Source organism: Carassius carassius, chromosome 40 (assembly GCF_963082965.1).
Source record: "Carassius carassius chromosome 40, fCarCar2.1, whole genome shotgun sequence".
Taxonomy (NCBI): Eukaryota; Metazoa; Chordata; class Actinopteri; order Cypriniformes; family Cyprinidae; genus Carassius; species Carassius carassius.
The window spans coordinates 6296755-6321226 of NC_081794.1; the positions used below are offsets into that span (position 1 = coordinate 6296755).

Genomic DNA, 24472 nt, shown 5'->3' on the forward strand with positions numbered 1-24472 from the left:
ATGGAGAGCTTGATCTCCTGAGAGCCTCTGGCTATGGACAATCCCTCCACAAACTATGATGGATAATTATATCATCAACTATTGTCAAAGAGCCCTTGGAGGATCGCCTACGAAATACTCAAACAATTAACGGCTTATTTTATCGATAGCTGGATTTTTTAAGCAATTAAGCTTAAAAAATTCCTTTGTGAATTAATCAAAATCCCACTTACAACATTGGATTTAAGGGAGGAGAGGTATTTCAGCACCAGAGAGAGAGAGAGAGAGAGAGAGAGAAAGAGAGCTGTGGCTTTCAAATCAAAGCCAGCTGGTATATGCAAATGACAGTTTTATTATCAGCAGTGCTGTGGTGCTGATAGGGTTTTGCTGAGTCTACAATCGCAGCCGAACAAACTTCCTAAGGGAACGCTGTCTCCTCCACCGAACAACAGCCAGTTTCTCTAGTCTTAGACTGGGAGCAGTTTATTGCATGAATATTTCAAAAAGCCCATTTCTATTTTTGGCAAGCTGCAACCTCGATCACTCTCGTTCTAATATTATGCAGAGCCTTCAAGTTATCACAAACTAGTTCGAAATGAGATATAGATTATAGTAGGAGCATTCTAGGTTTGATGCATCACATTTCTTGTAGTGTACACTGGGAATAATATTATTTATTTATTTTTTGCTGATTGTTCAGTTTAAGCAAAACAATTGCTAGACATCTTTTCCTAAATTAATTTAATTGTGCTGTCAGTCACATCTGGCTATAGGAGACTCCTTGCACACAGAGTCTGAAATTTCCCATGCATTGTTTCATATTTGTCATCCCAAAAATTAATCACGCACAGTAACCTTGCACACAGAGTCCAATGCGTATGAATTAATACGTTGCAAAAAATTCGCTAAACAATACAAAATGGAGTTTTCAAGCATGATTTTGTTGTTAAAAAGATGCAAAAAAATTCGCTAAACAATACAAAATGGAGTTTTCAAGGATGATTTTGTTGTTAAAAAGAGAAAAAGAAAGAGGAAATACTGATTCCATCCAATGCTGATATAGAATAAAGAGGAAGGAGAGATCTACCTCCTTATCAAGGAGCTGCGGGATTATCCCGGGCGATTCAAAGTTTGCTTTAGGATGTCAGTGGCTCAGTTTGATGCTTTGCTAGCAATACTGGAGCTACATATTAAAAAAAGACCACCAATTTCTGTGAACTCAGTGTGCAAGGACCTATACAGTGCTTTGTGCTGTGAGACGAAGTGGATCAACTTGTCAGACGCCATTCTGGATTTTAGTCTCCGCTTGTATGGTGGCTTTGAATTGTCAAAACACCTCTCAAAATGCTTGCTACGTATGCAAAAAAACATGGAACCCGATTTTTTTTTTTATGACAAACAAAAAATTTGGAACCAGTGTGAAAATATGATTGACACAATATGAGGTCAGAATTATTTCTTAATGTGCAAACATTTCAGATTATGTGTGCAAAGACTTTATCTCTGGTGTTGTGAATAATGGGGCTTTACAAAAACGACAGAAGCCAGGCCATGCATTCAGTCCTATCACAATCCTGTTTTTCTCCCATTGGCTGAGGAAAAGGCTGTGTCTGTACCGCTCTCTCTCTCTCTCGTGCTGCGGTCGCTGTCAAACCCATCTTCCCCTAACCTCCTCCTGCCAAAAATGAGGTCACACGGAAAAAACGAAAAGTAAAGCTATAAATAATACACAGCTACCGCAGTGAGTGCATTCTGAGAACAAGATATTTTCAGGGCACCATCTCTGCACAGAAATAAAATTCTTCAGGCAGATGAAAACATCTGTTCTGTGTTCCCAAAGCATTTTAGATGTTCTGTGCATCTGCTGTTGCATAAGACAACAGAATCTAAAGCTTTAGAGAAGCTATTTAGGTATGGATATGAACAGAAACAAATATTGCTCATTCCTGGACTTATCATGCCAGATGATCATCCACTGACTTCACCTTGAGTACATACAGTATATATATAGCTATTATGATATAATTTGCTTTCAGGTATGGCTCGATTCTAGCACAGAATGGACACTTTTCACATTTCAATCCATTCCTGATGTATAAAATTATTATTATTTTTTTTTTCTTTGAACATCATGTTTCACTGAAAAATGTGTCACATTACAGAAATTGATTGTGAATATGGTTTCATATTGATAACCGATGCAAAGGAAACAACATACACTTGTAGGCAAAAGCCTACAAATGTTTCAGATCACATAAAATAAAATAATTGAGTGATACAAAACATTTAACGAAAAATATAGAGCCGTACTTGATCTTTTCCATCAAGAATTAATTGAATGGCAAAATCAGACATTGCATACCAGAATGGAGTCAGACAATGCCTAAAAAGGTTTTTGACTATATTGGGTAACATTAGCCAGTAGCTAGGTGACGGCAGAGGATAAAGAAAGGCTTACAGTGGCAGATGAAATATTGATGAAAGATTACAAACACTGTTTTCTTAGGAATAACATGCACTGATGAATCATACACAATAGGACCAGGAACCTGTAATAAGAGCATAAATAAAGTCCATTTTGATTTCATGTTCATGTTCAGAAAACACTTTACTGCACACATTAAAACCAAAATAAAACAGGAGATAATCACAACACACTATTTTCTACAGAAATAAGCCCTTTAATTTGAAAGTCTCATTGATTTCAGCTTGTTTTTCCACTCTCTCTCTCTTTTTCAAAGCAGCTCAGCTCTAACATGAAAGGCTCAGAATGAGGACAGAACAGCCTGCCAAATAACATTTTTCTGAAGCTGGAGGCAAGCGGCCAAAAAGAAATCTGTAAAGAAAGAGGAAGGGCAAGCGTGCATAACATTTATAATAAGACGGGCACCCTGCTCTCTCTCATTCTCTCTGAAGACGGGCCGGCAGTATTAATTCATGTCTTTAGATTGGAGGTGCAGTGGTCAGGTGCACTGCAGTCTGATCGAATGAACAGGGGGAGGACTTGACCTTCATCAGGTCAGTTGGCCCATAGATCTAGCAGCTTTAACCTGTATGATGTAATATCTGGCAGAAAGACAAAATAAACGACCCCTAACCCAGAAAGCAGTGTTGTTTACAGGCTAACGTGCATCTTCTGTGTTGACTGGTCTTTAGCTGTGTACATCACATTAGCTTTATTTAGATCTCTGTGAATATATGAGCAAAAGCAAGCCTTTAAAGCCTATTTAGTTTTTATTTACTTTCTTAATATATGATTCTGACCTTACTGAGCATGTTACAAATAACAAAAATAGGTTGTATTCATAATCCTTCATCAAAATGTAACTATATACTACAACTTTTCATTTCTGATGTCACTTAGCCCCACATACTATTGGATTCCTTGTTGATTAAAGAAATGTCTTTTTGAATATCCAGTTACACACAGAAAACTGCTTGACATACAGTGTGTGTTACTCTGACTATTTAAACTGACTCCCCTTGTTGCAAAGAGCACTGATCCTGTAGTATCCTGACCCATAGATGCACCAAATTTACACCATGGCCTCTCTTATTTCCTGATCCCAGCATGGATCTAGAGCACAGCGCTAATTTGTTGCATTTGCAGGAGAAATCTATAATTCTGAAGTCACCTGTGCTGTGTACTCACCAGACGTGTCTGGACAACAAAGTCCCCACTTCATTAGATGAAAGAACAAGAAGCTGTGATGTAATATCGCTGGTTACATCATTGGCTTTCACTTGCATAATAGGGTTCCACAACAGTGCAGAGTGGCCATGGTCTTGATCTAATGCTGACCCAAACACCTGTGTACCAGTGAACGAACTTAAGAACATGCTTATCACCTGACCGCTTGCCCGCGTAGAAACAGCAGTGCCGACGAACTTCAAACAAATGACTCAAACAGTTCCAACTCACTACACGGCCTAACAAAATACTAATAATAATAAATAACAAATTCACCTATAAATGACATTTCTGCCATTATCGATTCATTTTCATTCTATTCCAAACAAGTCTGATTTAATTTCTTCTGGAGCACAAAAAGAAAGCAAATTGATCATGCTGCTCTTTTCAAAATGATAAAAACGACATTAATAAATGTTAATGGTTTTTTGATGTCTCATAACCGATTGTCAGCAAAATAATTATTTTTGTCTTAATTTTGATCTGTTCCTCACACACTATAGCTTGAAAAAAAATTAACTACAGTGAACAAAAATTCGGTGAAAACAATTTTCACTCAAAAATTGCTAGTAAATTTCACAATTATTAACAAAGAATCAGCAAGTAACATTGAAATAACTGAAAATTTTGAACACTTGAAGAATAACGACTAATATTTTGTCAAAACATACTCAATATTAATTTACAACAAAAATGTTTACAGTGTATTTTATGATTCTTTCATAAAGTCAGCGATTGACAGTCCCTGTTCAACATTCATTTCTTTGTATCCGAACAACAGAAATAAATCTGAAAATAATTTTGTGACAACATGCTGATGAGTATACATTAGGGATGCACGATCATGATTTTTCATGGCCGATTCCGATACCGATTTTTTTTACAAGCAAACTGGCCGATTCCGATACTGATTTCGGATTTTTTTTTTTCTTTAAGCAACAAACAAGAAAGAAGGAAAGTGTGCATAAACAAGATGTTTATTTGGTATTTAATAGGCCAAACTGGCTTTTAGCTATTGAAAACAATAACCTTAACCATCTGAAATTAACGGCAGTAACTGCACAGTAAGTAGCCTACATTCAATACAAACATAGATGGTACAGACATCAGCATTTAGCTTTTGTTTTTGAAACTACATAGAACTGGCTTTAAATTAAAAGATAAACTGTCAAAATTAAAGGCAACAACTGCATAGTTCTACAGTCCAAACAACACAATCAACACACATTCAATAAGATGTTTCTTAATCAGCATTCAGTATTTTAGTTTTTAAATTTGGTTTTAAATTTAAAACAAGGTCTTTACCAGTGAGGCTAAATAAAAGTATGCTATATAAATATTATTCCAAAATGTTAAAATCAAATAATGTTGGTGCGAATAAAACAAAGATGCAAAGTGTTTCATTCATCCAATTTAAAAAAAATAATTAAGGTAATGATTCACATCTATATTTTTTTACTTGAGCCAATGAAAAATAAATAACTACTGTCTTAAGTTAAAAAAATATAGATGTGAATCAATACCCTAAAAAAAATTTAATTGAATGAATGAAACACTTTTTTTCAGTGTGCTACAGCAGGTGATTTTAAAATCAAATTCAGTCCATATAATTTTAATGTAAAATAAAAATAATCATCCTATACAGAACTGATGTTTACTTCTGGCTTTTCAAACATGTATGCAAGTTCTACTTTACAAAAAAAAAAAAAAAATCAGTTTTGTCACAGTTTAGTACGTTTCATTTCTCTTCCAACACGCGAGAAGTTGAGCTGAACATCCTTCATTGTCTCTGCTTGTGCAGGGTGCGAACAGGTACAGTACACTCGCGCAGCTTCAGTGAGCGCTGGAAAGGGGCTCTTATTTTGTGCAGTCGGCAGTTCGCTTCCTGCTATCTGTGCCTCAGACATGTAGCTCTGCACTTCCAGTGCTTATCGGCTGCCCGTGTCCTGCGCAGATTTCGAAATACTTCCACACAAATTACGTGATAGCGAATGATTACAATGTAGTAAGTGCACGCGGGTGCACTTCCGGAAAAATCGGCCGAAAAAAGAACAAAAAACGTCCGGTTCCGATTTATGGCTAGTCAACCGGTGCACCCCTAGCATACATGATGACAGAATTGTCTTTTTTATCTAATCTACCCCTTTAAACAGTTTTGTAGGACACGTGAGGTGGCACATGCAAGCATTTTTTGGGTCGTAGCAGTGTGATGTGGCCCGTTTTTGAGCAGGTGTGTGAGCGTATTTATTTTCCTGCCTCGTCTGACACTGGCTACGCTTTCTCGGCTGATAATCCTCTCTTCCTGTTTCCTTCTGCGCTGAGAGCGTGTTGCACAGATTTGAAGCGTGTGACATTAATAAGAAAGTCTATTTTTCATAAAAGGACTCCAGCAGAGATGAGCTCGTGGGGCTTAGCAGAGGCGTGTGTATGGCACATGTGCCCGAGAGACAGAATAAGCAGCAGGGACAGGCAGAGAACGCTAGAGCCCCTCTATGAACGTCTGTCAGTCAGTGACCTTCTATAGGGCAGGTGTGGGTAATCATAGTCTGAAGACTTCAACACATATCGGTTGCATCTGTAGTGATGCTAATGTGATATATTAACTTTGTGGTGCACTTTCACAAGCAGCATTACACTGTGTCCTAATCAGGGGCAATGTGATAAGATTTCAGCAACAAGCAATTTGTCTGTTCTCACTGAACATAAAAATACAATGTGATGAGATGCAATCAATCAAAAACTACAGGCAATTAGAACAATTATGCCTGATTGCTTCATCATTTATTTTTCCAGTGGAATTTTATGGATTTGTCATATATTATCTAATATTTCACAACTTTCTAGCCCATGATTATTAACATGCATTATAGGGCTGGGCGATATCTGAAAAAAAATTATATCTCAATATTGTCAAATTTGTTACGATATTCGATAATTATCTTAATATGTTTGCATTTGCATTTAAATAATAAAACACTGGGGGAAATATTTAAACTGGGATAAGTATTTTTTATTTTTTACAAGTCTCTGTGGCATGAAACTATGTTCCCACTGCCACTAAAAACCCTCTCATGGGGAGCTGTTTGCTGAAGCACATAGGTATTTCTTATATATATACATTAATACCAAAGACTTGTACACTCTCTCTGTCTATATTTTGTAAACTGGTAAAACAAATACAAATATTATTATATTATTATATTAACACTATATTAATATTATTATATTAACACACTGTTAATACATTAATTATTATTAAATATTATAAATATTAAATTCATATTAGTAATAATAAATTCCTAGTAGTAATTCCACATTGCCATAGCCTATGTTTCTCTATTCACACCACAATCACAAACAATACAGTCGGGATCTCCTGACAGAACACAGATCAGCTGAATGATGCTTTTATTTAGATGGCTAAACTCGAGCTTTGTTTTTCAGATCATCTGCGACAGGCGCGATGAGGAACGAGCGTTTGTGTGAGCATGGTGGCCAGATTGCTTAAAATAAGCAAAACACCAGTAAGAAAATATATCTATGTATATAAGATGTTCCCTTTTTTGGACATTTGGCATGTTGTTTTGGGAAAGTATGTGTGAATTTGAAATAATCTATATTCACAATATTTTACAATTTTACATCGTCGTCAAAATTATTCAGATATTATTGCTGATATTCGATATATAACTCAGCCCTAATGCATTTGAAGTATTATTTTAAATCAGTGTAAGTGAAGCAGCCTTACACAATGTTTCTGAATCCAAACAACCAATAATATGTGAGCAATACATGATGAACAAAAAGAGATGTGAGAAACATGGGAGATATTGTGGCAGACTATTTTCCCACATCAGCACAGTGGATGTACTGAACTTTGCTATCCCTGTCCTGCAAGTCAGTCGGAGCTGCACACTGCTGTCAGCACTGAGATAGAGGAATGAGGTAGCAAAAGAAGAGAACAAGCTCTGCCCTAAAGCCTAGTGCACTGTCCTCCACTACATGACAGACAGGAGTTGCACCAGCCAAGCAGATAAAGGAGTATTGCTGAATTATTAAATATGAATTCTGAAAAAACTATGTTGAATAAACTTTCATTGCAATATGCATGACTGTTTAAATTACAGTTCTACAAATGCATGGCATCTCTGTACGATAAATGTTGACAAAAGGATGAATAGGCCTCCATGTCCTAGTCTAGCTATCTATAATCTGTCTGAACTGTCTCACAGTTTGCATAATGTTGTAAACTATTCAATACTGCATGGCATGTATTTCACACTGAAAAATAAAAAAAATTAAAGCATCTATTCGATTCAATTCTATTTGGATTCCATTATTTTTCTTACAGTTTGTTTCAATAATCATTTATCAGTAAAACTTAATGTATCATGATAAATTTATTCTTCAGAAAATTATCCAGAAATATATATATATATATATATCTTCTCTCTGTTTTCATTTACTGAGAGGTTGTGAAACCTATTCACACAATGCGTTTTGTATTTGTACTATGTTTGTCCCTTTTTATGACTCCCTTTTTTTTTTGTATCTAATAAATCCAAAACAATGTTTTTTCTCAGTATCCAACAAAATATTGTTAATGAGCCTGAAAGATTTACATTCAAGCCTTCTTGAACTGTATATGTACCAATGAATCTGCCACCCAACATAAACAAATTAGCATGAGAATAGTGTAAAGACTATGATGCCTAGTTTTTGAAGAGGCTTGTCTAGTACTATCAGTGTTACAAAAGTTCAGCCCTTCATCTCCTATGGACCTTACGAAATGTAAACACTATTATCTGTGACCTTTACACTGCTTATTCCCACACACAACACATATCTGTCAATCGTGTTAAAGCACTAGATTGGAGAGACATTTGAACATACAGGAACACAATGGCAACACAACTCTATATTGCAAAACTACTTGACTGTTTAAAGCATTGCAAAATGTAAACTAGGCCTATACTATCATCCAGATCTTTATTTAAAGTTGGATGTATAAGCATATATAAAATAAAATTAGCTAAACTACTAAAAACAATTCTTGTGGTCCCTGCTACATTCAGTCATGCTCCATGCTAAAACATGCTAAAACACAAACAGTGTGAACAGCCCCATGCACTACCGCTGGATGAACTGTCTACAAGGCTTTAAGCAAGTCTGTTTTTTGTAAACGGAAGTCTCTCTATAAATAAACCCTAATGGGAGAAGATTTTTTAGAGACCCACCGCAAAACTGCACCTCCCACTGTGAAGATGCAGGCCTGACCCCACATACTGAATCCTCTCATTAATATCCTTCCTGCACTCACTACCAGCAGGTCTGATAAAAAGAGGAGAGTGTTACGCAATGTGCCCTCAGAATGACACATTATACGACACACATGCACACACATGAGAGTAGAGATAACACACAGGTAAGCCACAGAGGTCTCACTTCCTGCCACACAGCTGCTGCTGATGCGGGGGTGCTTCCTCTGGCATCACAAGAAACACGACAAAAAGAGAGACAGTATTATTATGACAGGAAGCAGCCCTTAGGGTGACAGACAGGGTTTTTGTTTCCATGTTGTTATTTTTAAATTGGAGTCTCAGTGAAGGGTCATTGTACAGAGTTCAACGATACGTTTTATTTGTTCTTTCCGCTGGCTCAGTCAGGCCAGGAGTTTAGATTTTACCCTGCCGAAATTTGAATGGATGCAACACTATTTTTTAATCACAGCATTTCCATGTGCCAGAATGTTTCTGTGAGGAAAAAAAAAATCTATCTTTATTTTCTAGTAGAAGCTAGGTTTTGTACAGCTATGAAGTAGATGTACAACAGACTATACATTTTATAAAAACTGCACAAAAATATCATGTGATGCAAAATAAACAAAATGTAAGCTTGCATGGCATAAAAACAACCAACACCACATGATTATTGTTCAAACTCACATGTACACTACCTGTTCAAAAGTTTGGAGTCAGTGAGACTTTTTATTTTATTTTTTTACATTTATTCAGCAAAAGTACATTAAATCAAATGTGGCAGTAAAGACATATAATGTTCCAAAAGTGTTTTATTTAATACGTTTTTTTTTCATTTATTATTTATTTTAATTGTGAAGAATCTTTAAAAAAAAATAAAAATAATTAGCACTATCCACAAAAATACTTTTTCAACACTGATGATAATAAGAAATATTTATTGAGCACAAAATAGTATATTAGAAATATTTTCTAGGAAAATGCAACAAGGATTGTGTGACGCTGAAAAATCAGCTTTGCATCACAGAAATCAATTACATTTTACAATGTACTAAACCAGAAAACACTAATTTTAAATTGCAATAATATTTCACAATATTACAATTTTTACTTTATTTTCAATTAAATAAGTAATTATTAAATAAATAAATAGTTAGTGAGTGACTACAAAAACATAAAAAAATATGAATCAAACCCACTTTTGAACAGTAATGTACATTTCAGAGAGTCTGTTTACTGAATGAATTGCATTCATCTGCACTGATTAATTTTAACCACACATTCAGTCTATACACACACTACAGTTACCATTTAGATGTTCATACAGTTACGTTCATACATCTGAAAATTTCAAGAGTCACAGGATTTTTGAGGGAAAGTTCCACATCGCTGCTACACGTATGACACACGTATACAAGCACAAGCCTCATGGTTTATACTGTATGTTGCTGTTGCGTAGGAACCTAGTATATTACTGAAAACACTGCATGCAATTATGACAGCAGTGTGAAGAAAATAAATCAAAAGGACAATGAAAATCGAATGTCTTTTTGTTTTATAGTATACTGTAGGTTGACAGACTCCTTTTCCATGACTCTAGAATACTTCAGGCTGAGGAGCCGATTAAGAAACCCGAATCAGAGAGCACCGATGGAAATCAAAACCAAATGTGCAAAGGGGGGTTTTGGTGAAGTCATATCACATACCCACCCATCAGCCGGGCTTCATTACTCACAGAGACAGTCCTTTCAGTGAGGGAGGATAGAGCGGCCCCAGGCCATCCCTGTATACGCCGTTTATGATTGCTGCAATTAAGCAGCCAGCTGTGCTGCTGGCAGTGAAAGATCATCTGTGTACTCTGCTCCATCTCAATGTACCACGAGTACATACCCTCTTCTCTCACACGTCTCACAAAAGACACATGGATGACACTTTGCCCTCTGCATTGCCAACATACAATCTGACAGGGCTGGCAAACTCGGTGTCCTGAAAATATCAAATGACACAGACAGACAGACATACGATACTAAAACAAGAGAGAGACTATTTTCCCCTCAGGCTTATTTTTATAGCAAGTCAAAAAGCAACCAGAAGCAAAGGTCACAAGACGTGAAGAATCTTTAACCAATAGCACCACATAAATACCAGACAAACAGAAAACATTGTGGTTTCAGACAGAGAAAATTATTGAACCTCAGAACTTCTGTGAAAGTTAATATTATTACTTCTAAACTATTTTTTTCTTAAAGTTTATAATAACAATATTTTTTATTTTATTGTATTATTATTATTATACTTCTGTCTTACAAATGATGATGATAATAATAATAATAATACTTTTCTATTATTGTACATTTATTATCTATAAAACAAAAACTTCATTATGAAATAAAATGAACAAATTATACAACAAGTAAATTCATTATTTTACAAAATTCAGGATAAGAGCCCATTCCAACATGTTTGCGTTGATACTGGATTTAAATCAGTGTGATATTGTTTTAAGTTAAAATCATTGTCATATTCATGTGCATCTTGTCAGTAAAAGCTGGTTCTGTAATTAATAGTAGGGCTGTCACTTTTTATTCGATATTCGAATATGCGTTCGAACATGACGTGAAATATCCGTAATCGAACTATAAATAAAATATCCAGTTTTTAAAATGCCATATGTAGCGCATTTTTTTACAGTCTTAGACCGTTTGTTTTTTATTTTATTCTTTGCCATCTTATCCAGTAGAGGGCACTCTAGACGTATTGTACCGTAGGCCCATGACCAAATCATGCGAATAAGAGCTAGTAGCCAATGCTTTCAGATGGAGCAGCATTTACTAAACAGAGCCGTTTAGAGAGAGTTCACCGCTAAGCTATGCAAAAAACAAAAACAAGACAATTGCAGGTTTTTACCTAATAGCGGCTGCGATTTAATTGAGATTTATCATGCAGCCCTACTTCTATAACACTTTTTATAGAAAAAATAAGCAGTAAAGATTATAGTGAACACATGGTGTATGTTCTCTGGGTGTTTGCTGATCTGAAGCTGTGCCACATGAGAAATACTAAACCAATCACTGTGTTATCAACACAGCTGTTCATCAAGATCACAAAATGACATACAACATTCATTTCACTGTCTGAACTACCAAACCTTTGTACTTTAATCGGTGTTTACAGTTTACAGGATTATCTGGAGAACTCATATTACTCAGATTTACTGTTCAACAGCAGAAAACAGAAAGGGAAGAAAAGGTTTTTTCTTTTGCTTCTGCGGCGTAAGGTATCTAACACACTCTTTTCACATCATAATAATCAAGCCAAAACATTGTAGCTAAACCGTTTAGTAAAGTCACTCACATGGGCTGATGAAAATAATGGGTTTAAAGATTATAATCCACAGCAATGTTCCTTCTGCGGAGTGACTTCATCCTTCGTACGCAATGAACGCGGACAGCTTCACTAAACAAAGACAGCAGGGCAAGGGTCTGTGCGTTTATCAGCAGTAAAGATCACCCTCGAGGCTACAGGTCAAGCAGGGCTAAACACAATTAAGCCATCAGGAGTTAGCCACATCAGCGTGGATGCGTAAAATACAGCGCTGGACAAAGGAGATTTACAAGATGTCGTAAATACATGAAGGCCTTGCGAAGCATGTGCAGTAGGAACTGTGGTTGTGGAAGAATGAACATCCATTCATCGCTGATAATCAGACAGGAAGATTGACAGTTGCAAACAAGTTGCACCACATCTGTCGCAATGTGAACTCATCACAAATTGACAACCAACAGGCACACAAAGCAAGCACTGATGCTGTAAAAATGCTACAACACAATACTAGATAGATTAAACAGAAATGTTCTTTTCTGTAGACCAGGACTATGTTATGATGAAATGAGGTGATGCGTGAATTGATATGAATTACATTTTTATTAAACAACTACGATCAAAGTAGTATGTTGACTGAATTGTTGAACTTCCAACCTTGTAAGCATGTAATAGTTATGACAACGTAAAGCACTGACAAATAAGCCTGGTGTAAATGCCAACTGTAGAGTAAAAAGCGCTATACAAATAAACTAGAATTTAATTGAATTAAACATTAATATACAAAACACAAAACATAAGTTAGCTATACTGCAGAATTATAAAAACAAATCTGTTGCTTTACAACACTACTATAGGTAATTTAAAGTCACTGTAATAAACATATGTAAACATGTGGACTGCACTTTTTAAACACTGTTAACTTTAGACCAGTGGATCGCGCCAAATAATTTCACTAATTTCAGGCTTTTTTTAATATTATTATTTACAAAACCTACAGGGAAAAAAAGCCTGCAGCACTTGAAACAATGAAAAAGAGCATAGAAAGAATAACTATTAATAGAGAATAATTATTATTATTCTCTCTGTTATTTATTTATTTATTGTAGGTTTCATGCTTTCCCCTAAGGCATAGGACATACACAGGCTTTCCTCCTCACCAACGACATTAAATACAGTGTCTACACCAGACGCGAGCGGCAGAACATAGTAGAGCACATTATAATCAGTGACGATGTCTACACTGGATGCGCGGACGCGAGCGGCAAAACCCATTATAATCAGTTACATTAAACTGATGCCTTGTTATATTTCACATAGTTAAAATGATATGCATCGGTCGATTTGTCATTTCCAGTGTACAGTAGAGCTGCTGCAGCGCAATGTGACATCTGAAACATCCGGTATAAATACAGAAGACGAGAGCAAGATACGCCTCGTCATATATTCTACTATTTTCATTCTATTTTATTTTATATCTATATATATATATTTTTTTTGCAACTGAGAAAAACAAATGTCATGTGAACAAGCAGTCATACATGATACAGTAGGGTCAGGGTGTAACAGTTCTCTGTAAAAAAAAAAACAAAAAAAAAATCAACCCGTACCGTTTTCCACACACGGCTCAGCACACTCTTAGACCACGGTTCAACTTAAATCTGACAATGCATCAGTAATATCAATGTAATATGGTTTGTTATAATGAAATACATGTAAAACAAACAGTGTTAAACTAATGCATTTTTCTGTTGATGTATACGCATTCTGGATTCCAATACATCAAAACATAAAAAAAATAAAATAAAATTTGGACAAACCATTCACTCGTTCAATGCGAGTGGCGTATCCTGGAAAATGAGCAGTTATTTATTCCACCATAACCCGAGTGCCGATCGCCAGAAGACGCGAGCAATGAGAAGATTCATGTGTGCGCTCATCCAAACGCCAAACCCACATCTCTGAATACACGCAAATATTGAGCTTTCTTTAAAGTATCAGTGGAGCACTGGATCAGTGCATTCTCTTAAAGTGACAGTACTTTCTTAACATTAATCAGACATCAACAACAATAAAATCGCTCACTGCTCTTTTTTAACTTCAATAAAGATTCATCTTTAATTTATACAGTCAAATATGAAATGTTATTTTACATTTGATTACTTTATTCACTTGCTGAACCTAAAAACTGATGTTAGACCTACCTAAAAAAAACTATTGGCTGTAGAACCACAAATAATTTACAAATGGCACTACGCTGGATGTTTGTTGTTGCATTCAACTGGGAATAACTACACAATCCAAAAATGGGCCGGAAACAGACCAAAAAAAAAAAAACATGCTCAGGTCACATTCAGTCAAAAGATCCTGTGCTCCAAATTGAGCACAGGAGAAAACAATCAGCTAGCTCAGGCTGGGGCACATATATCAACAGACCTACAGAGAAAGGCCAAAACACACACACATACACACACACACACACACACAGAGAGAGAGAGACAGAGAGAGAGAGAAAGGCAGTGCTGAGTAAGGGGATTTGGTGGCAGTAAACTCTCCTCCAATGGTAGCCATAAATAATGGAGCTGTGAAGGCAATTGTGTGTGAGGGACAGACACAGGAAACTTAAAAGAGGGCAAAATAACAGCTTTCAAAGAAGACCAGAGAACAGCACAATCACGCGAGGCTTGTGGGTAAACTACTGTTTGGTCAGGCGTTGAGTAAAGTAATTAGGGTGTTATTAAGCTGTTTGACAACTATAAAAACCCATCAGTCAGAAAAGTGTAAAGTAGGAGTGGCACGGTTCACTGAAAATCCGAACTATTCGGTTCACCAAACACGGTTCAGCACGCGCTGGGACCGCGGTTCAACTTAAATCTGACAAAGAATCTGTAATATGGTTTGCTATTAATAGCATATAAAACAAACAGGGTTCATCTAATATATGTTTCTGTTGATGGATGCGCATTCTGGAATCCCAGACATTACAACAACAGTGATTAGAAGAGGAAAAAAAAAAATCCCTGGACAAATCATTCACTCTTGATCAATGTGAATGACTTATGCTGGAATATGAGCAGTCATTTATTCCATCATCAACCGGGTGCTGATAGCGCACGCATAGATGAGACCTGAACAGCACACGTTAATATGTATTTAAACTAAACTCATTTAAGCTTTGTCAGTTTAAACATTTAAGAGCGTGCGCAGTGAGAAGATTTGTGCGTGCGCTCATCCAAAGCGCACAAACCCACGCCTCAGATCGCGTGCAAATATTAAGCTCTCTCTGAATATTGTATTTAAATGGACATATTCAGACAAAAATTATGTCAAAATGCCCGTTTTGGTAAGTATCCTACAGCCGGCTGAACGTTAGCCTACTGTATCAGTTAATTCTCTTAAAGTGATAAAGTCTTTATATTAATCGAACAGCAACCACAAAGAAACCACTCACTGCCCTTGATTAAAAAGCTTTTATAACTTAATAAAGAATAATCTTTAATTTATACAGTGCAAAATTCAATGCTGTTTAAACTTCTAAAATGCTCCTAAAAACTTATGCAAGACCTGCCAAAAAAAAAAATGAAAATCATTGTTGATTGTTTGTATCTTTACTCTATTGTATTTATTTTGCTGTTGCTTGTAGTTGGATAGAATATTATTCTTCGTTTTTTTTTTATATTAGAAAGTATAGTTTTTCCATAATCATAGCACATACCGAACTGTACCGAAAACCGTGACTCTAAAACCGTGAAACAAACCGAACCGTGAAAAAGTTGAACCGTGCCACCCCAAGTGTAAAGTGTAAAGAACAGATCCAGTTCCTGGATTTTAAAAGCAACACAAAAATCATGAACAATTCTAATTCACAATAATAGTGCATGTTTTCACTGAATATCGTCAGGCGTTGTCAACAGATCTGATTGCAGTCTATTGACAACATCATTTTCTCTTCCCCATTTAAATCACTCAGAAAACAAAGGTAGAATCACAGATTTTGACTATCCCATCCAAAGACAACAGATAATTACACTCCTAAATGCATATTAGTAAATATGCTGTTACAGCCATGCTAAACTAAACAATATGGTAAGAGCTATGACCTAGTTTAGCTAGACAATGTGTACTGATCAAAGTTTCAGCAATTTAAAGTTTTTCAATTTATTTCTATATATTTTCAGATTTAATTTATATTTTATCATGACACAGCAAAATTTTTAGCATCTTTACTCTTTCTTCTGATTCTTCAGATATCATTCTAATATGCTGATTTGCTGCTTAATTATTATCAATAATTACTGGTGCTCAATTTTTATTATCAATGTTTAAAACAATTTTTCCTGCTAAATATTTTTTTTGGAATCTGTGACACTAAAACTTTCCACCTAGTTCAGTTGCTGCCTTATTTTCAGGTATAATCAACTAAGTTGTAGAAGTCATTTCAACTTAAATTACATTAAACTGACATAAACATTAAGTTTAATTTCATGCAAGAAGTTGAAATTGCTCAACAAATTCTTTTATAAACAGAAAGATAAAAAATGAATTTATTTAAAGTAGAAATCTTGTAACAATATAAATGTATAAATAAAGAAAATATTAAGCTACAACTGTTTTCAAAACTGATAAGAAATATTTCTTGAACACTAAATCAGCATATCTAAATAATTTCTGAAGAATCATGTAATTAAAGACTTGAATAACTGCTCAGCTACTCAGCTTTGCCATTACAGCAATAGATTACATTTTAAAATATATTCTAATAGAAATCATTTTAATTTGTTATGATTTTTCACAATATTACTGTTTTTACTGATCAAATAAATGCAGCCTTAGAGAGCATACGAAACTTCCAAACAGTGTATATCCTTGCACAGCATGTGCAAAGGCCAACTAGTAACCTTAGATTGCATGTGTTTCACACATTTACAGAACAAAATAATGTTTTAATGAAAAATGTGTCCTTACTATTGTTACTATGAAGTTCAAATGTACAGCGGATATAGATTAACTGCTGTCTGTCATGCCTTTTAGCTTAGACTAAACTGACAATACAGCACAACCTCTTGTACCTTAGTTTAATCAAAGTAAAATTCATTTTAAAAGCATTAAGAATAGATGCTTAAGTAGTTCAAACACAATATGGGGAAAAAATGTAATGCATATGAAAAACTTCCAGGTTGCTCAGAAGGGGGCTTAGCTCACGAGTTCTCAGTGTGGACAAGTGCACCATGACACATGCTGGGTCTTCGGCCTGTGCATGTGTGGGCACTATGACAACCGTCCTGTGTGCCATACTAGGATTTCACTTTAAACTCTTGTATTGTGTGCGTCTGGCCCAGATGGCGCTGTGCTGCTGCTCACGTTACATAATCAAAATAGTCAGAGTCGTGAAACATTTACAATCTCTTGCTCACTGCCTTTCCATCTCTTTTAAAGGACATCAAACCCTCTGTTTTTTCCCATCTTTTCAGCAAGCCTTCTAAACAAATAATGATCTTATTGTCAGAGATGAGCCATTGATCTGAGAGACATCCAAACCCCAAATCATAGCAGCAACATAAAGGATCCCATCGTATTGCCTCAGCAGAGCTATTGTTCCATTTTAAATACTCCACAGCTGCAGCTCAATGAACAGCGCATCTCCAAATCAAAGATCTTGGGAGGAATAACTCACCAGAGCTGGCCACTGGATCTGCTTGGCTTTCGTTCCCTGCAGCTGGGCACCCTCCTTCCTTTTGGCCCAAACCAGCTGATGTTCCAGCAGAAAGATCTGGAAGTCTTCATACACCTTGACCCACTCCCGCTTATCCCACTCAAGGTCGTCAAACTCAACGTACACCTGCAGGAAGAGCAAAGAGAAGGGGTCACACTCCGAGTACTCGTCCTGCATGGCCTACGATAACCTAATGGTGTAAAACACATACAAGCATAGGGAACAGTATACATATGGAACATTAAGGACTTTCACATGATTCACATCAAAGTTATCCACTGCATTGGATAACTTCCACTTATTGAACTCTAATGAGTGAAGCATCAAGATCTAGCATTAGCCCCAGGCAAGTGTTTGTGCACCATGCCATAAAATTTCAACTTTGATGTTGTTTGCTGCTGACATTGTGAAGCGCAACCAAGGCTTCGTTTACACTGCCGGTCTTGATGCCCAATTCTGATTTGTTGCCTACTGTATATCCAATGTTTTTGGCTGTCCGTTTATACATTCTTTCAATTGTGACCCATATCTGATTCATGTGTTTACACTTGCCATACCGCCTGAAACATCGCGCATACGTTGCTGTCATTTACCGGCTCCACATGTGCTTCCTCATGAGAATAATATGACTTGTGCTGACAAAACGAGTCACAATGAGCAATTAAGAAAAAAAAAATTGGGGAAAAAAGGAAATTCTCCATTAAAGGACCTTCAAAATGATTTATGATTTATCAGAATCGGACAAACAATTAGTCACCCATTTGAAGTCTATAGTAAAGTCCTCCGTCTTTTCTTATTATTAATTACTATATTAATAATCACAATACAGCTATTTTTATTTTATTTCATCTTTGCTATTATTAATAAGAACAGATGCCAAAAAAATTAAACGGTACAAGTAGCCTAGAAAGAAAAAAATGCATTACCTTTATCATTTTATATCGTAACTAAAGCATTCATTTACGAAAAACAAATGTAAAAATAACTTGTTCATTACAAATAAATTGATTGTTAAAACTACAAAAGTAGTTCAATGAAGTGCAGCGAGTGATGCCCTCTTCTTTTATTGTTAGATTAAAATTATGATAATGATACAGACGTCCTATACTGCAATGCATGAATCTAAAATAATGTTACACATCAGATGTTTTCCCCCAACAGTTCCCCAATCGTTCACTTAAGACAGAGCAGATTATGTTTGCGTGAATTCTAAAATACTGTAATTCTGTATATGTGTGTATTTATTGGGATTGTGCGCCGTCAGAAGCACCATTATATGCACGCACTTCGGATGTCCGTCAGCATGAGAAGTGAGCAGAGAAAATGTACAAATACTTTTTTTTTTTTTTGCCTCTAGCTCAAAATAGCCCATGCTAATTTACACTCATTTAGCCAGCATGGGTCAAGTTGACGTTGTTAAACTGCAGAGAAATACCAAATTGTCTCAGTTTTAATGACATATAGAACACAATGCCTCAGTATATATATGTAAATATCCGAATACATGCACTTTTTTCCTGTTTACACTGTCATAGAACAGATCCAATCTGTATCACATGTGAGCAAAAAAATCGGAATTGGGTCACATTTAACTGGCAGTGTAAACGAGGCCCAATATTTACCAGACAAGCTGTGTGATGTACTACTATACAAGTGGATCCAGGGCAAAATAAAAACAAAATGGAAGAGAGTCGAACACTGTGTGTATCTGCATTACTTGCCCAGACAAAAATTTCAATGGCCCTGCCATTACATGGGTTTTTGACCCATGTAACCTTAATAAATAAATATATAATAAATAAGGTTGTTACGACACCAACATTTTAGATAGCGGTGACATTTCTTACAACTGTTTACGATTACTAAGGACATAATTGACTGTGTTTACGAGGACATGTGTTTACATTGGCGTAGTGCAGAGTTTCCTAAACGGGACATCACAACGTAACTGCCTGGGTTTGTGAGTTGATAAAAACTAGAATAGAAATAGAATAGCTTGGTGTGATTATAAAATCAAAGGCTGCAATTTAATTAAATAACTGTATAGCCCAATGCACTGTGTGTTTTAGAGTGAAGCACAGTGTAAAAGTAATGTGATTGAGTCCACTTAAGTCTAGCTATAAAAATCTAAGCTATCAAAACTTCCTAAAACACTATACATTTTTTGATCTCTTAACTTGCATTTGATTTTAACATTAACCAACAAAAGTTTGGACATGTAAATTTGTTATTCAATTCTTAAAAATATCAACTATCAATCTCAAAGGGTAATTGAAGTAAATGTTTGACATATAAAGGATTCAGCTGACAAAACAGTTTGTGAACTCCTGGCATTTAATAAAAGCATTAGTCAAACAACAACTTGCTGTTACAGAAACAGTTCAATAACTTTCAGTGTAATTTCACAGCCATAAAAGCCTTAAATGACCTAATTTTGCTTTGATTTCATGGACAGACGTGGCCACTGCAGACCCACTGAATGTCCAGCTTTCCTCACAGTCACGGTGCTAAAACTACGTCTCAGTCCCGCTGTTGTCCTCAACTGTGATTCAAAGCGGAGCTGGCGCGCAGGACGTGTTTGTGAAACACTGAGACAAGAGGGAGAACATGTGTTTGAGCTGCTGGATGTTTTCAACATATGCAGCATGTCGTAACGACAGCATGTTTCTGGCCTGTCAAAGTCTCCTCTTTCACCACGTGTGTGGGCGGGTGTAGCGTGATAGGCTGGAGAACTGGTTTCCAAAAACAAGCCACACTGAGGTTTTGGCGCTATTTCTGAACCAGTTTTCCAACTGGAAAAACAGTTCCTGCACTGGACAACGTCCATCTGTTGACTAATATGATCCTGCGCTCAACACTTTTAAAATGTGTACAGAAAGCGCCCAGTTAATGATTTGAAACGCACAGATCTGGTGCTGAGAGCTGTGGGAATCATCAGCATGAGTGAGTTAGCCAGAGCACATTGCACAACCCCAGTGCTGAGCAACGTGCAGTAACAGGAGTGGGTTTCATAATGTGGATTCATACCAGAAATGATTCACCCCCACCCCATGTGAAGGCTAAGCTAAAGAAAAAAGCCAATGCTAAAGCATTGCTTCAAGCAACGTCCAATTCCATTACCCCATCATCAATAATCTCACAGGGCTGTTTTATAGGGATGCTGTCCTTAAAGTAACCCCAGTGACCAATGAATGAAGACAAATAAAACAATTAAACACCAAAACAAAGTGCACAAGAAGTTGGGCACGCAGATATTTCAAGGGCCAATTTCACAGTAAAAATAACTACAATGATAATTATATATGTTCATTCTAAGCGTGTTGCAGTTTTGTGGTCTTCCACTTTTAAAGTCGTAAAGAGAAAATGTTTTATAGTTATAGTTCTCATCCTTGGTGTAAACATCCTTTTACTAGTCAAAGACTCCCTTTCTTTTACGCAAGTCTATGGAATTGTTCATCTGTTATAATCCAAATCATTATTCTGACCATATGAAAATGAATTTTACACCTCTCTTTAACAAGACACATCACTTCAGCAATCATTTTAAGCTGCATCAATATTTAAGTCATACTATTTTGTCTACAGTAAATTAAAAATAAACAACTAAAAAGGCTAAAATATGTATTTTTAAACTCTGAAAGTGCATCATAAAATTATAATGTACAGTTTGAAGATTAAATTGATTTTGAGAGTTATTAAATTAACAGTTAAAAAAAAACACTTTGAGTGGTAGATAAGTAATTTACAATGTCAAAATAAAGAAAATGCGCATTCACAATTAAATATCCATTATCGCTCAAACAGTCCAAAGCCCAAATATAAGAAAAAGCAATAGTGATGATCAGCAAAATTCAATCCTGTCCGGATTGGGATGTTGTCCAGATATTGGATTTTTACAATGCATCTCAATTTATTTGTGATTTTGTTGAATACCATTACTACAAGATAATTTTCTTGTGTTTTGTAAATCTGCTGACAGCTGCCTTTATTATGGATTTAGAATGTTTTCTGGGTACAATAAAAACGAATACTGCTGGTGTGCAACTTCCATCTCAGCTTTTCTTTTCCACAATCTCTAGTGTTTTGGTTGATCATATGAACTCATGTGAAGCACACATCCTTGCAGAGCACAGCACATGACCCTCCATAACACCCACATTAACAACAGACACTCCCACCTCAGCATCTGTACATCTGGATCAGAATATGAAATGACAGATGTTCTTACCTCTTAAAAATAAAAGTTCTTTATTGGCATATGGTTCCATGAAGAACCTTTAACATCCAAGGAAACTTATTCTATAGCCCAAAACCAAAATGGTTTTGCTATGGCATTGCTGTGAAAACCCCCTTTTGCCACATTTTTAAGAATCTTTAACTTGTTAATCAGTTGTACAACTTGTATAAACGTATTTATGAAAAAAGTCACATATCCTTTTATGCATGATATATCTATGCATGCAATTTCAAGAAAAAATGTTCTCTCCACCTCAAAAATGACCATTATAAACATGTAAAACAGTGATGCCCAAAAATGGTAAGTAGTCATCTTAATACATTTTGAGACACCACCTTCATGTGTGTGTTCAGGAATCTAAAGTCCAGCCTTCAGTCCTGTAGTGACACATGACTGATGGCTTCTGCTCTCCCCTCCCCCCATTATGCTGACCCCTCCCTCCCACAATCCCCTTTACAGCAGGGGTCATAGAGGACAGCTTCCCTCATTCATCCTCTCTGTCTAGAAGGAAACATTAACTTCATATTGTGTTTCTGCTGAACCCACCCTCCTAGTTGAGTCTCCGCTGCTGGCTAGATGAAAAATGCACTCTCATTAAAAATTGACATGGGGCAGAGGGCCAAAATGAGTGTGTGTGTGTGTGTGTGTGTGTGTGTGTGTGTGTGTGTGTGTGTGTGTGTGTGTGTGTGTGTGTGTGTGTGTGTGTGTGTGTGTGTGTGTGTGTGTGTGTGTGTGTGTGTAAGGCACAGTCACTTTTATGTGACCTGTAGGCCTGAGAATCTGGCCTCAAATAGTACTTAAGTAATTGTGGCAGCATATTTCATTGCAATAAAACTGAAATCACAATCTGGATGGTTAGTGTAAGTATCAAATAATTTTTTTTTTATTAATATTTTTCATTTTGTTAATAATATGAACACGCGAGATCAGACTCTATGCTGATATGTCAATATAGCTAAAAGAAGTATATTTGATATTTTTTTATTTGATTATATTCAGTATATATCTTATTCTTTACTTATAAATCTGCTCTGAAACAGCTTAAATTTGTTATTGACCTGAGGAATCAATTTCTACTATACTGCCATTACAATCTATTTACAGATTTATGATTTATATTGGCAAATACATATTCACTATAAAATATCGGACATAATCTAAAGACAAACTAAAGGGATGGAGCAGATGATTGTAAGAATCCGGCTGAAAATAAGCCGAGGGAGGATGGGAAGTCTGCTGGACAGAAGTACAGTACACAGACAGATGGTACAGTTCTGCCCCTCCAGCAGGATGGAAGCCGGCTCAATAACAGCGACCGAGCTGCTCAGATTGATTACCAACCTGAACGGAAAGGAAGCCACTCGCGCAAGATTAAAGAACAAATCAAACCTTCCTGCATGGAAGACTAAACTAGTTTTTACAAACCTCATCATGTCATGCTAATATTGTGAGTGTGTGCATATGTGTGTGAATGTTTGTGTAGCAGGTTATTCTGTCCTGTCTCCATAAATTCTTGTTTCATTTCTCGCTCTGTGGTCATGTGTGCACAGATGCTTCCATGCCAAAATAATCTGACAATAGCCTAGTTGTTTTACAGTATCACTTCAACAGACAAACTAGAGTTTACATTTTTACAGATTTATTCAAAATAACAACAACAAAAAATATTTCTTTCCAATGCTAATAAATATGGTTGACACTGTCAAGCTCAAAGAAAAGAAAAATTAAAAAAAACATTTAAAAAAATATATATATTTTCTCACTAATCATCTCTTTCGTACTTCTGAAATATACAAAAAGAAATGCCAGGTTTGATGAAAAGACAACCCCACTGAACAACATGCAGCAAGTCGGAATAAATACGGAAGCAAAAATGATATTTGAATGATATTTGATGTTTACTCTCAAATTTCCATTTGAGAGTAAACAATTTTCAGTCTGGTCTGGGTCATGGTAATATAGGATGACATGATCAAAAGTAACCATTTCTTTCATTTCAATTCCAGGAAGTGAATCGTTTTAGGCCGACAAACAAATGATTGCACCATTTCTGTGGTGCAACAAATCCTGAAAGATCCCAGTACTTTTTTACGTTCCACCACATCTGTTTAACTACAGATAAAAAGGGGCAGTGTAAAGCTGAAAGCACAAGAATAACCGCAGTGAAAATCTGGATCTAGGATCAGGTTTACCCAGTTTACTTATCTCTGCAAAACTAATGATTTGCTGTTTACAAGAGAAGTTTGAGGAAGAGCACACACACTATATAGACT

The 24472-nt window shown here is 36.0% G+C and overlaps 1 protein-coding gene across 3 annotated transcripts in view; it reads right to left on the reverse strand.

Annotated features, from left to right (window-relative positions):
- The window catches only part of jmjd1cb (jumonji domain containing 1Cb), a 127988-nt gene that overhangs the window by 55141 nt on the left and 48375 nt on the right, over positions 1 to 24472 (reverse strand). For all 3 annotated transcript variants that reach the window (XM_059531867.1, XM_059531866.1, XM_059531865.1), the window contains exon 2: positions 17924 to 18088. In XM_059531867.1, coding sequence (XP_059387850.1) covers positions 17924 to 18088 — 165 coding nt within the window. The remainder of the gene's footprint in view (positions 1 to 17923; positions 18089 to 24472) is intronic.